The 13,657-nt window shown below is 41.3% G+C and overlaps 2 protein-coding genes and 1 pseudogene across 2 annotated transcripts in view; 1 reads left to right on the top strand and 2 right to left on the bottom strand.

The window, feature by feature from the left end:
• Stxbp3 (syntaxin binding protein 3) overlaps window positions 1-1,062 on the bottom strand; it is a 63,010-nt gene extending 61,948 nt beyond the window's left edge. The window contains exon 1 of the mRNA XM_047517949.1: window positions 918-1,062. Within this exon, the coding sequence (XP_047373905.1) occupies window positions 918-966 (49 nt within the window). The 5' untranslated portion in view covers window positions 967-1,062. The remainder of the gene's footprint in view (window positions 1-917) is intronic.
• A 4,527-nt stretch (window positions 1,063-5,589) lies between these two features.
• Fndc7 (fibronectin type III domain containing 7) overlaps window positions 5,590-13,657 on the bottom strand; it is a 28,756-nt gene continuing 20,688 nt past the window's right edge. Inside the window, exons 10-13 of the mRNA XM_047519032.1 lie at window positions 13,380-13,640; window positions 10,201-10,230; window positions 5,801-5,862; window positions 5,590-5,715 (exon numbers count right to left, since the gene is read on the bottom strand). Of these exons, the coding sequence (XP_047374988.1) occupies window positions 5,831-5,862; window positions 10,201-10,230; window positions 13,380-13,640 (323 nt within the window). The 3' untranslated portion in view covers window positions 5,590-5,715; window positions 5,801-5,830. The remainder of the gene's footprint in view (window positions 5,716-5,800; window positions 5,863-10,200; window positions 10,231-13,379; window positions 13,641-13,657) is intronic.
• LOC124960313 (60S ribosomal protein L36a-like) lies at window positions 7,475-7,771 on the top strand (annotated as a pseudogene).

Genomic DNA, 13,657 nt, shown 5'->3' on the forward strand with positions numbered 1-13,657 from the left:
CTGTTCTTTGTTCAACAAGTTGGAGTAAGAACTACTAATCAGAAGTTACTCCCTTTCCACTAGTAGGCCATAATTACTTTGAACCCAGCGATGCCAAACAATGATGGTTCTTCCTGTTTGGTGGGTTCATTCCTTCCCTAACATGACGGGCCTAGGTTTCGAGTAACTTTTATGAAAGTCAAGGATGATAGGTCAGTAACCAACAAGTAGCAAACTTCTAACAGCAGAAAGTGGTCCCAGAGTGTAAAGGGAAAGGTGAAGGTGCAGCTTTGCCCAGGTATGCAAGGAGCTGTCATGGGTAGAGATTTAATTATGGCCCCTTCTCAAAAACTTAGCAAGTAGGCTCCTCTAGGAATCGTGGAAGAAGGATCTGTTTAACAGTGAATTTTTGTTTTGTTTTCGTTTTTAAAGGACACTGAAAAGTACAGGAATAAAAATCCTTGATACTAACACGAAGGAGAATAAGCATTTTCTGGAAGCTCAAGTGCGGGGAAGAGAGGGCGGGATAGAAAAACACAGAGCCCAGATTGTCACGGGTGGAGAGACATCCCCGACTGGTAGGGCCCCGGCACCAGCCGAGGAGAAGGGAGCGCGGCCGCGGACGTCGGCGGCCCGGGAGCGAAGCGGGCCCGGGGCTGCTCAAGCAGGGCGGGGCTTGGGGCAAGACCCCGCCGAGGTGAGCGAGTGCCTGAAGCCAACCAGAAGGCCGCGTCGTAATGCACCCTGCCCATCCCGGGTGCAAGCAACAAACCCGGCTGGGCAGGAAAGCAGGAAGAAGTTCAATCCAAACACGGGTCCGAAGCAACAAGTGCCCGTGGCGGCTCCAAACTAGACTGGTGGGCGGAGGCAAAAAAACAAGGCCAGGCGCGGCGGTGTCCTAGCCTTCTCCCTGTCAGCCCCTACCCGATCCCACTCACTCTGCCACACGACGCTCTTTAGCCCCCGCTCGGTCACCGGTGGCGCCATCTTCCCAACGCTGTAGAGCTGCACCGACGCCCCACACTCGCAACCTACTTCAGCCCAGTAAGCGGCGCCGGGTAGCCCCACCCCTCACTGCGGGGAAAGCCTCACCCCTCTACGGACCGCGCCCTCCGGTGACGTCAGGCGCGTCAGCGCGGGGATTCCCGCCCCTACCAGGACGGAGGCTGCGCAGTGCACTGTGGGCTGAATATCAGTGGGCAATCGGGCGCCTCCTTGCGGAAGGCCGCTATAGCCCAAGATTCGGTTCCTACGACGGAAAGCAAGGGTGACCAAGATTGTGAGCCAATGTAATCAAGAAATTATGAATACGAACATACATGAAGATGGTGGAACCCTTCGTCTTACAAAAGGACTCTTCACTTTGCAAAGCGATTCTTTTTTTTTTTTTTTTTTTTTTTTAGAAAATGCAATAACAAATTTTATTGTTTAAAATAATAATTGCCTCATGTAAAAAACCAGGAAAAATAGACAAAATAATTTTTGTGCTGATGATATGAGTAAAATCTTGAGAGATATAAAGGAAAAACAGAACAATAAAAATTAATGAGACTTTGGTTCCTAGCTAGATTGCAAAGCGATTCTTAATACAAGTCACTCAGTAGCCAGCTCAACTACAAATGGAAAATCTACTTTCCCCCCAAAGTTTTTTTTTTTTTTTTTAATTCATTTTTCAAGGACATAATGGTTGTGTGGAACTATGAGGTATTCTCCAGTGTGCCCAAAATTATGCTGGACTTTCAGGAAACTCAAAGAAATGAGAGACCCACTTCTCTGAAGAATTTATAATATGATCAATGAGCACAATTTCTGGCATTCTATAGATAGTCAAAAGTTGAAAACTGAATGCCTTAAGGATACAATATAAGTAAATGAAACAATAAAACAATCATTCGTTCAATGAATTTATGCAACAGATGTATGGGAGGGACATAAATGCTTTAGGATCTAAAATTATTGTTGAAAGCTGATTAACAGAGATGATTTGATCTCAGACTTTGAAGATTTATTTACTGAGAGTTCTGTGGGAACGTGAAAGCAAAGTAAGCAAGTATGTACTAGAGAGACCTAACTGTGAGACCTATGCTGAGAGACCTAACTGTGACATAACCATTGTATAAGCAAACAAACAAGACTTTTAAAGATTCAAGTTGATCACATAGTTGATGGTTAGTGAAGACTACTGCTAAAATGTCCAGTAATTATGAAGTACTTACTATATGCCATGCATCATGCAAAATGAATTATCTCATTGATCCTCAAAACAATCCTTACAGATAAAAAAAAAAAAAACAGACAATGCAGTTAAATTAATTGCCAAGGATGCACTTTCAGTGCTACAGGGAATCAGAAAGCAGTAGAGCAGTTCGTGGGATAATTTATAATTTTTTGGAGAAAAAAGAAGAATGAAGACTAAAAAGAGTCATCAAATTGATTCAGGCACAACCTGTGGCATGAATTTTTTTTTTCTTCCATTTGAGGTTTATATGAGAATAGAAGCTGGAGCCCTGGCCTCCCTTAATCTACTTTAAATTGAATCAGTTGTTTGGAATTTTATATAAATGCACATATTATTTCCCCCTCCCTTTTTAATTTTAAATCAGGTTGTGCTAGTATAGTAGGGTGAAAACCAAAACCATGAGAAAAATTCAGGACAACATAGACTGACCGTTCTGAAGTAGAACTGTTGCCCTGAAGGGTCAAACCAAGAGGAAAGTGTGGCACTTCCATCTCTCATTTTTGAGGAGAATAACTAGGTGCCAGGAAATGACGCAAAAAGGGTTGGAAAATTTAACTTTGGACACAAGGAATGCAGTTGTGGTTCATACTCCTAAAGGCCAGATTCCAGGATGGCAGATGAATAATGGAGGAAGCATGGGCTTTATCTACATCTTGAAAATTCTGACTCTGCTTCTTACTAGCAGTGTGACTTCAAACACCTCAGTTACATTGCACTTGTGTGATAAATTATCTCAAACCTCACAACCACCCAGCAAGATGACAACCTTTGTTGCCATTTGACAAATGAGAAAAAGGAAGATAAGAAAGGTTAAATACATCATATAAAATACTAGGATAGGCTAGAATTTGGATCTGGTACCAAGAATATTGACCTTTCTCTTGTACCAAATTGCTTATTCTCCCATGCTCCTCCAATTTTGCATAACCACCTTACGTGTTGTCTCTAAATCTCCCCTAGTTGACTTTCCTGGGCAAATTGAAAAATGAATTTTGATTCCCTGGACATGATACAGCAAAATGAAGGTAAAATCCACTAACACTGGCCAAAGATGAAAGGCTGCTTCATATAATTCACAGAGCAGATAATAGACAAAAAAAAACAAGGACTGAATGCATAGGTACTGGAGTTAGGACAGATCACTCACTCTATCCTATTCTCAAGTCATATTCACCAATAATTCATCATGACAATCTAAAGAAATATTTTCCATAAAGAAAACATTGATTAGCAGGTCTAAACAATGCCACTTACTTAGCTCCCTTGAAGTGTTTTACACTGATTAGTTGTATGAATGTGGGTGAACTTTTTGACCTTTCTTTGTCAAAGGTGATAACTTCATTACCCAGCTTGTAGGGTTATTATGAGAGTCGAATGAGTTTGTGGAAAGCACTGAGAAGCACATAGTCTGGGCTATATACGTGTCAACTAGTTTTATCTTTACTCAGTGTAGACCACATTGTCTTCCATGGAATTCTGATCAAGGCAGCTCAGCTATAGATGACCATTTCATTTTCTGTGCTCTGATATTTGCAGGATATTCATATATTGGTCCCAGTTCCCTGGGACAGAGATTCTGTCCTTTTCTTTGACTTTGCCTGGGCTCTTTGGCTACTCCAGTCAGCCAAGAACACACCACCATCCAGAAGGCATACCTTGCCAGTGACTTGACTCAGAAGATGGTCTGACTGGGATCTGGAACACACAGTCACAGTTCTACACCATCAGTGTTTCCCTCACAGGGCCTGGGCCTTCTCTGAATGCTTCAGATCTCACCAGTCTTTCCTCACAGGGCACAGGTCTCTATCTTCCCAGCCTCCCATCACTGAAATTTTGCTTCAAGGAGGAACTTACATGGCAAGGTTTTGAAGGCTCCCAAACCTGGAGTTGGGGAAGTAACTCAATGACAGATTGCTTGCCCAGCATGCCTAAAGCCTGGGGTTTGATTTCCAGCACTGAAGAAAAAATTCCCAAACCTGGCTAGTCAGAATCACTTGATGAACTTGTTAAAAATATGGATTACCAGGCCCCTCCCAAATGTAGTGAATTTGAACTTCCAGGGTTGATTCTCAGGAATCTATGAGTAATGAGTTCTCTGAGCAATGGTGGTATACCTAGCCCAACCCACCCCCTGTTCACTCACTGGTGTTTAAGACAAAAGTGAACTAAATTCAACCCTCCTCTATGTGTGCTCTCTGATGCATCAAACTCCACTTTTAGGGACCTTTGTCTTTGATTTGTTTTAATGTGCAAATGCTCTGGGAAGGATATGTTATCAATGACACATTATGCATCTCTGATTATTAGTCATTCAGAGAAAGCATGTCACCTTCTCCCTTGGTTTTGATAAGTTAACTGAGAAAGGGAAAAGGAGACATAGGAAGGGAATTTTACCCTCCTTCGGTGCTGACCTCAAGTCTAACTCCATACGCCCAACTCCCTCTGGACAATGTTTTATGGTTGTTCCCAACCATGGACATTCTTGGTTCCATAGCCATGCTTTTGGGGAGTAAACACTGTAGTGTGTGTCTCTCTGTGTGGGTGTGTGTGTGTGTGTGTGTGTGTGCATGCACGTGCGTGTGTTGCACAAGTTCTATTCACACTTTTAAAATTAGGTGACGGGCATTAAAAGGACAAACATTTTTCTAGGTACAACAGATTTATTTCTATATCATAGCCTTTCCCCTCCAAAGATGAAAAAAGCAGTTACAATGTGAGCGTGGAACATAGCCAACAAGATTGATGTTACTCCCCCCAAAAAGATATGTCTATGTCAGTCTGCCACAGTTTGAGTCTCTGCCTTTGGCTGCTGCTCCATCTGACATCTTTGCCACTCAGAAAGCATGACCACAATCCTTTTCATAACAGTCCAGAAGCTCTGCTTTCCCAGATGCTCCCACAGATGTCAAATCATGTGATGTTTTGGCTCAGCAAACCCTGTAGGCAGCTCAGCTTCTCCCCTAACTTGCAATAAGGGCATTTGTTACCACAGGTTGCCCTCAAAGATGCTGCTATCCAACTGAAGTCCTGATGGAGGTTTGTTCTGGGATGAATGCTGTCCTTGCATGGGTGACTGGACTTCTCTGGAAGTGAACATCTCCAGCCCCTGAATTGCTAGGGTGCTGCATCGTAAGTGCTGGTGTTGATGAAACATGTTAAGTTCTGGTGTTGATGAAACACTTAAGTGGACGTGTTGCAGTCTGTGGTGTGTCTGGATGGGAAACCTCTGAATTTCTGCTAAAATAAAGCTTTTATGCTTCCAGGGCTCTCTTCTGATGTACTGTGGCAGCCTTCCAGAGGAATTTCTGGATCCTTTTCTCTAGAATCCTCTCCACAGTTGACCTTGAATTCCTCTGAAGGTGATGACACACCTGACCTTGCCCTCAGGAAGAAGTCAGAGTTACTCTTGTAAAGGTCAGAAGAACTTTTTCTATCCTAGAGGAATTTTATATTCTAATAGAATCTTTTCCATCTCTAGTCTAACAATTGAGACAACTCTGCAAAAAAAGAAATGGGAAGAATTTTTAAAACAAACACCAAAGTTTGCTGTGGATTCACACAAAATCAATTTACATTACTCACTTAGTCTCTTCTTTTCTGGGGCTTACTGTATCATTCTGCATTCCTCTTCCCTCTGTAAATTACTGGAAAGGAGAGGAAGGGAAGAAGCAGCAAGACACATTAAATATGCATTTTCTTAAACTAAAGAGCACAAATGTCATGTTTTGATTTGAAATGCAGCAATTCACAGCAAGTAAAGAGGAAACTGAGACAATCTGACTAGTCAAAGGGCAAAGTATTCAAACTGACCAGCAGTTTCTGACTAACCAGGGTGATCTCTGTCTTTATGAAACGAATGCATCTAAAGAGTCTTTCTGAACTCAAACTACTGGCTCAAGACAAGGAACTTTCCATCCATTGGCCAACTTGCTGTATTCCACAGGGAACTCCAATATTTCATTCATTCAGGGAGTTGAGCAGCGGGGAACATAAGACTGTCCAACTTCTAAGCAGTCGTGGACAAAAAACTTCCTCAAAGTTCTCTGGGGATATGCAGGTGCCACCCACGTGGGCAGGCTACTGAGGATAATGGATGCCCCATGAGGTGATATCAGGCACAAACCCTCCACCTGTCACTTCAGATAGGTTGTTTTCCTCTTCCTTTCAATGTGCATCTAATTTCTAGTAACAAAGTAACTTTCCTGAACTGTGTTTTTCAAACTTAGGGTGTATCAGAATCTCCCACAGGGCTTGTTAAAACAAAGATGACTGGGCCCAGCCCTAGAATTTTTGATTCTGTAGGTCTTTGGTGGAGCCCCAGAAATTTCATTTCTGAAAACTTTTCAGATGATGATGATGTTGTTGGCCCCAGAACCACACTTTGAGAATAAATGAGTTAAGATATTATGAGAGTATTATGAGGGCTAAGGTTAAAATGTAATTACTGTAGTTAAGAGTAGCATGTTTAAATCTTAATAACTGGTATATACAATAATAGAGTATGATATGAGATTAAATTGATTCTGAATTAATAACTACCATTTATTACTTACTATGAGCCTGTCATCATGTTCAATAAGTTACATTTCATTTAATCCTCATTAGGTTTTATGAAATTAGTATTTATTCCAATTTTCAGATGAGAAAATGTGGGCTTAGAGAGACCTGAGGCAATTTGACATAATATATATGTAAATATAAAATAATAGCAGCAGGATTTGAATCCAGATATGTCTCTTAGAAAGTCAATTCATGCAGGTGACAAACTTTATGATAATCCAGGAGTCAAGGAAGACCAAAAGTCTTAGACCAACAACATTCCCAAGGCTCCTCAGAGCATATCCAGAGGCTCCACATCAGCCAGGGTCCTGATTTGACTTGTCTTGTGTACAGGGAGGAGGATACTAATCTGGAGACAATTTAGAATTTCCTCCTATGTATAATGATATATATGTATATGTATATGTATAATGATATACATACATCCATATGACAATAGAGGCCTTCAAATGACCTGACTTAAAGGTTTTGAAAGATCTTGCAGGATTTCTACAAGGATTTACTTCAAGAAAGGGGCCCATTTCAGACTGATGACAGACTTGTAAGGAACCAGGATAAGCCGCAGCCCAAAGACACAGAAAAGGGAGAGTGGTGACCTTTGGCAGCACTTTCTCAAGCTTTGTATAGGTCAGAATCACCTGGAAATGTACTAGAAAATACAGCAGAGCTTTCTGCAATGATAATGCTTCTGCAAACATGGCGAATGTTCCTAAAACCCACCGGATGTTCTGTAGGAAGTATGGCAAGCACCAACCCCATAAAGCGGCACAGTACAAGAAAGGCAAGGATTCTCCACATGAACAGGGAAAGCAGTAGCTATGGTGGGCAGACTAAACAAATTTCCCCCAAAATACTAAAACTACAAAGAAGATTGTCCTGGAGCCTGAGTGTGTTGAGCTCAATTGCAGATCTAAGAGAATACTGGCTTTTAAGAGATGAAAGCATTTTGAACTGGGGGAAAATAAGAGAAAGGGTCAAGTGATCCAGTTCTAAGCTTCATTTTTAATTTTCCTAAGACAATAAAATCATGGGGTTCAAAAAGAAAATAAAAATACAGCAGCACTTCAATGGGCATAGGACCTGGGTCCCTGTGTTCCTTATTATTTTTTTCAGGAGATTCTGATACACAACAAAGTTTAAGCACTACTACCTAAGCAGGCCTTCTCAGACTTGAATGCACAAACAAAAACCTGAGGATTTGGTAGGTCAGAGTGGGGCCTGAGACTATATATTTGTACCAAACTTTCTGGGGATGCTGAGTAGTAGCGATGTAGGCGCAATCAAATTTGATTTGCATTTTACTGCACTGGGGATTGAACCCAGGGGCATTTTACCACTGAGCTACATCCCCAGGCCTTTTTATTTTTTGTTTCAGTATTGGTTCTTGTTAAGTTGCTTAGGGCCTCACTAAATTCCTGAAGCTGACCTTGAGCTTTCCCTCCTCCAGCCTCAGCCTCCAAAGTGGTTGGGATTATAGCGTGTACCACTGTGCCCAGCTTTTTTTGGGGGGGAGGGAAGAATGTGGGGGGGTTGCTAGGGATTGAACCCAGGGCCTTGCACATGGTAAGCACACGCTCTATTACTGAGCTACATCTCCGGCCCCTAAAGTAATTTCTTATAACTAGAAGTTTCCTCAGTTTGCTTTCACTAAGCTGGATCTGTTTCCCTATAGTTATGGGAAACAAAAACTCTTGAAAAATTAATAGGGACTGTGCTTATTTTGGACCTGCAGGTGGGTCAGGAATTGGAAAGTATATGTATTTCTGTGCTTAGAGAAGCAATGGACTAGGAGAAGAAAAGGAGCCCAGGCAGAGAACAGGCAGTAGAGAGACACTCTAGAACACCCAGGCCCTGGCAGTGGAAGGTGTTGGGTGGGGAGCTGGCCACCACTGGAAGGCTGGCCATTGTTGATTGCTGGCTGGGAGGCTTCATTTCTACTCACACCCTCTGAAGCCAGCCCTGTCTGACTGGGATCAGGAGAATTTGTAGTTTGGGGTTGATTATATTCCATGAAGGGTTTTCCTAAGGTCCCACAGCAAGCTGTTTCCTAGAGAAGTGTGGCAAAGATTCCTCAGGAAGCAGTTTATGCTACTTACTGGGTCAGCGCCCACATGTGATCATCTCCACTGTTCTTCCCAAGAGTAACCTCATGGGGGCAACCAACATGTCCTAAAAAGCATCAGCCCTGAACAAAACTGTGAAGGCACTGAGGGTTACCTTTACTCCAACTTCCTTTCAACATCCCCTTTTTCCCGCTGGGGATACCACCCATGCAAACCAGAAGTAAACATCCTAGCTCTCTGCAGGCTGTTAATAGATTCTCACCTGATTACTAAAAGTGTGGTCAGAACAGTAACATGGTCATCACCAGTATCATCTGGATTTTGTTAGCAATGTACAGTCTTGCACCCTCCCATACCTGTTAAATCAGAATCTGACTTTAACAAGGCCAAAGTGATTTGTATACATAAAAGTTTGAGAAAGCTGGATATAGTGGTGCACGCCTGTCAAACTTAGGAGGCCAAGGCAGGAGGATTGAAAATTCAAGGCCAGATTCAGCAATTTAGCAAGGCCCTAAGCAACTTAGCAAGATCCCTGTGTCAAAACAATTAAAAGAGCTGGGAATGTAGCTCAGTGAGAAAGCACCCCTGGCTTCAATCTTCTGTATCAAAAAAAAAAAAAAAAAAAAATTGAAAATTGCTCTAAAGCAGCAGTTCTCAGTCTTGACTACACTTTAGAATCACCTAAGAAGCTCTTGAAAATTCTGATGCCCAGTTGGGCACAATAATACATGCATGTAATCCCAGCAACTTGGGAGGCTGAAGCAAGAGAATCACAAGTTTGAGGCCAGCCTTAGCACTTTAGCAAGAGTCTCAGCAATTTAGCAAGACTCTTTCTCAAAAATTTTAAATAATAAAAAGGACTGGGGATGCATCTCAGTAGTAAAGTGCTCTTAGGTTGAACTCCCAGTACCAAAAAAAAGGGAAGAAAAAAGTCCTGATGCCCAGCCTTCACTTCAGACCAATTGAATCAAACTTTCTAGGGATAGAGCGCAGGCATCAGTTAATTTTAAGCCCTCCAAAGATTCCAGTGTACAGCAGGGTGGAGAACAATTTTCTAAAGTAGGAGGGTTTAAGGAGGAGACTCTCCAAAAAACATTTACATTTTTCTGTGGGACCCCAGAAGACTTTGAAGAGTTCAGAATCCAAAGGAATTCATTTCATTTGGTGGATCTGAAGGACACTATAATAGGAAAGAAAATGATATGGGAGGGAAGAGCAGGATACCCTGATATCAAAGAAAGAAAGCATTTGCCTCTCTCAGACTAATTGGAGCATTGCCTTTGACCCTGATTTCATTAAGTAACCCAAATGCAATAACAAAAAGTCCCCTCTCTTTTATCCACAAGAAAAACGACTTACCCATTCCAAGTGTACTTCCAGAGCAGGTTACTGTAATAAACAAAAACATAAACACTGAAAATATATTCATTGATGTATATAAGATGGTGAAGATATAATTTAAGGAAAAATAAGAGGAAAGTGAACCAAAGAATAAATAAGGAAAAATTTGGGTAATAGGAGATACCTATTAGCAGTATGACCTTGGGCAAGTTACTTCACTGTGTCTCAGTTTATCTGTAAAGTGAATAAGAATGCCAACCTCACAGGTTTGTTATAATGGCTAATGGAATTAATACACATAAAGTTCTCAGTATTGTTCCTGGCACATAGCACTTGATATTTATTATTATCATTTATGATATCGTTCTGATTATCAGAGTAAGGCATCACTGATGTTGCAACAAACATGGAAACATCTCAAAAAGTCATGTTTTTTGCCAAGGAGACTGAATAAAGGTGAATTTCCTAGCGGAAGTCTAGGTCCTTATTAAGGTGAAATGGAGTCAGGTGCAGTGGTACATGCCTGTAACCCCTGGGTTCAATCCCTGGTACAAAAAACAAAAAACAACAACAACAACCAAAAAAATAGTGGAAAGACTGCAGGCTTGAGATGACACCCCAACAAAGAATTCTGACTAACAAAGACTTTTGGCAGCTAACAAGCCATCAGAGGAATGACTCTCTCTAAGGGCTGACTTACAACCCTGGATCCCTGGATCAAGAAAACAAACGACAAAGGGCTTTCGGTACTCATTCACTTAGCTGTGTGATCATGGGCACCTCAACTGGTTTATTCATTCTTTTTTTAATTTAAAACATATTGAGCAACAGTTATGTGCTAAGTAGAAAGAGTCAAAGAGATTATTTATTAAGGGACTCATTCAATTCACAGTCATATGCTATGGCAAAGATAAATGTGCCCTGAGGTTATAAAGGAGGAAGAGACAACACTAACTTGCCCTATGAGAACTGGAGAAGGCCAACAGAAAATGTGAGCTGTTATGGGGTGGGGGTGGAAAAGAATATTCTTCCAGTCAAGGGGAAGAGTACTGCATTTACTCAGTAGCATGGTTCATATGTAGGGCTGGGGCAGGCATGTGTGAAGGGATTCCATGAGATAAGACTAGAGAATAGCATCCTTTCAGAAGGGGTGCTGGGGAATGAGCCTACCATTTTACTGTCCACAACATTAGCTACTCACCACCCATAACTATTGAGTACTGGAAATGTGCCTAATCTGAACTAAGATGTGCTATGTGTTATAAAATGACCACCAGATTTTGAAAAAAATGTAAAATATATTAATTTTCACATCGATTAGATGTTGAAATATTTCAGACACATTGGCTTAACTTAAATGCATTATTAATTTTCCCTGTTTCATTTTACTTTCTCAATGTGGCTCCTAGAAAATTTTAAATTTTCATTAATGACTCACATCAAATTGCTACTGGACAATGAAGATGTAAACAGATAGGGAACAGAGCATGAAAGAACACCATGCTTAGAGGATCAGATTTATCATACAGAGCAATGAAAAACTTTTGAAGATAATTAATCATAAGACAACTGGGCCAGGTACATGCTTATAGTCCCAGCACTCAAAAGACTGCTGCAGGAGGATCACTTGGGCCCAGGAGTTTGAGGACAACCTAGGCAAGAGTGAGACCCTGACTCAGAAGGAAAACAAAAAGAAAGTTTTAAAGCCTAAATAAATAAAAAGTATGCTCATATGGATTTAGAGATGAAGAAAAGAGAAGGGTTGCAGATGAAAATTCTGTAGCCTCTGCACATGTTTCCTTGTTTATAAATTGGAGATAATAAAATCCATTGAACCAGTCGGGCAAGGTGGCACATGCCTGTAATCCCAGCAGCACTGGAGGCTGAGGCAGGAAGATGGAGAGTTCAAAACCAGCCTCAGCAAAAGCAAGGTGCTAAGCATCTCAGTGAGACTCTGTCTCTAAATAAAATACAAAGTAGGGCTAGGGATGTAACTCAGTGGTCAAGTGCCCCTGAATTCAATCCCTGGTAACCGCCCCCCGCAAAGAAAATCCATTGAACCTACCTCTTAGGATTATTTTGATCATTCACTGAGACACGGGATATGAAAACACTTGATAAATTGTAAATTATTATTCAAAATGATGAAGCATTGTTACTGAGCATCGTAGGCAGGTCCTCTTCCTAAGAGCTCATCCTCACCCCAAGAATCTGTTCCTATCTCTTCCCTGCCTTGGGCCAGCTTGTCTTGTGGAAAAGATAATGAAAAAACAAGGAATCAGAGCGTGACATCCAAGGACAGTGAGAATACCCTTTCAGGAGGCGCTGGCCTTGTTCCATCACCAGGAACCACCTCAGACTTCTTGTCACCTACTTTTAATTGGACATTTTGAACTCTGGATATCAGTAAAGGTTGGGAACCATTTATTCCTCTTCTTGCTTTTGCCTGTGAAAACTAGGGTTTCATCATTTCTTTTCTTTTCTTCTAGAAATATAGGAAAAATACATGACTGTGCCCTGGGCAAGGTAGCCGAGCATGTTGGAACACAGAGTCAGAGAACTGTAATGTTTTTCTGCCAACGCTGATAAAAATGATGGCATCCCTAACAGCCATGTTTTGTGATCAGACTGTCTGCCTACTCATATTTCTAAACCTAGTTTATGACTTATAAATTCATTTTTTCTGATCTTCCAAATTTCCCTCAGTCATGATTCTCAGTCTGTGCAAATAAAAGTTTAAGTTTCTTAATTTTCAGCATACTAGGGTATCTAGCCTTATCTCTAAGACTGTGTTACAATTATATCCCCTAATCTTGAATCTTTTTAAATTTTCTTTATTATTTAAGCAGTAAGCATCTGTTCTTTTTTCTGAAGGGTAAGAGAGGGACTGAGAAAATAAGAGCACTTCAAATGGAATAATAGATAATAAGACATCACAATTCCAAAGATGCTTAGGGGTCCCTTGAAGGGTGTAGAAATTTCATACATACCAAATAATTCACAGATCTGAGTGGAAGGTTAGTTTGTTTTGTTTGTAGTTGTAGATGAACAGCATGCTTTTATTGTATTTGTTTATTTTTATGTGCTGCTAAGGATCGAACCCAGTGCCTCACAAGTGTTAGGCAAGCACTGTGCCACTGAGCTACAGTCCCAGACCTGAGGGTTAGTCTTAAATAAGGGTTCATAACTTGCTTTACCTGAATATATTTTTTTGGGGCAAAAAGTAAGCTTCAGTCCTGTTTCAGCAACCGGTGAGACCATCACAGTATATACATCTCCACAGGGTATTTCAGTAACATCACAGAAACTCAAGCCAGCACTTGGGGTGCACGTGAAAATGCCTTTGGAGCCATAGAGGTCAGTGCTGTAGTTGGCAGAACCCCTAGAGGCTTGCCAGTAGATCCGGATGCCATTAGGCCCCAGTCTATATAATTTCACCCCCAAAGGGCAGCAGGCATCTGCAGGATAAAATCAA

Source organism: Sciurus carolinensis, chromosome 1 (genome assembly GCF_902686445.1).
Source record: "Sciurus carolinensis chromosome 1, mSciCar1.2, whole genome shotgun sequence".
NCBI classification, from domain to species: Eukaryota; Metazoa; Chordata; class Mammalia; order Rodentia; family Sciuridae; genus Sciurus; species Sciurus carolinensis.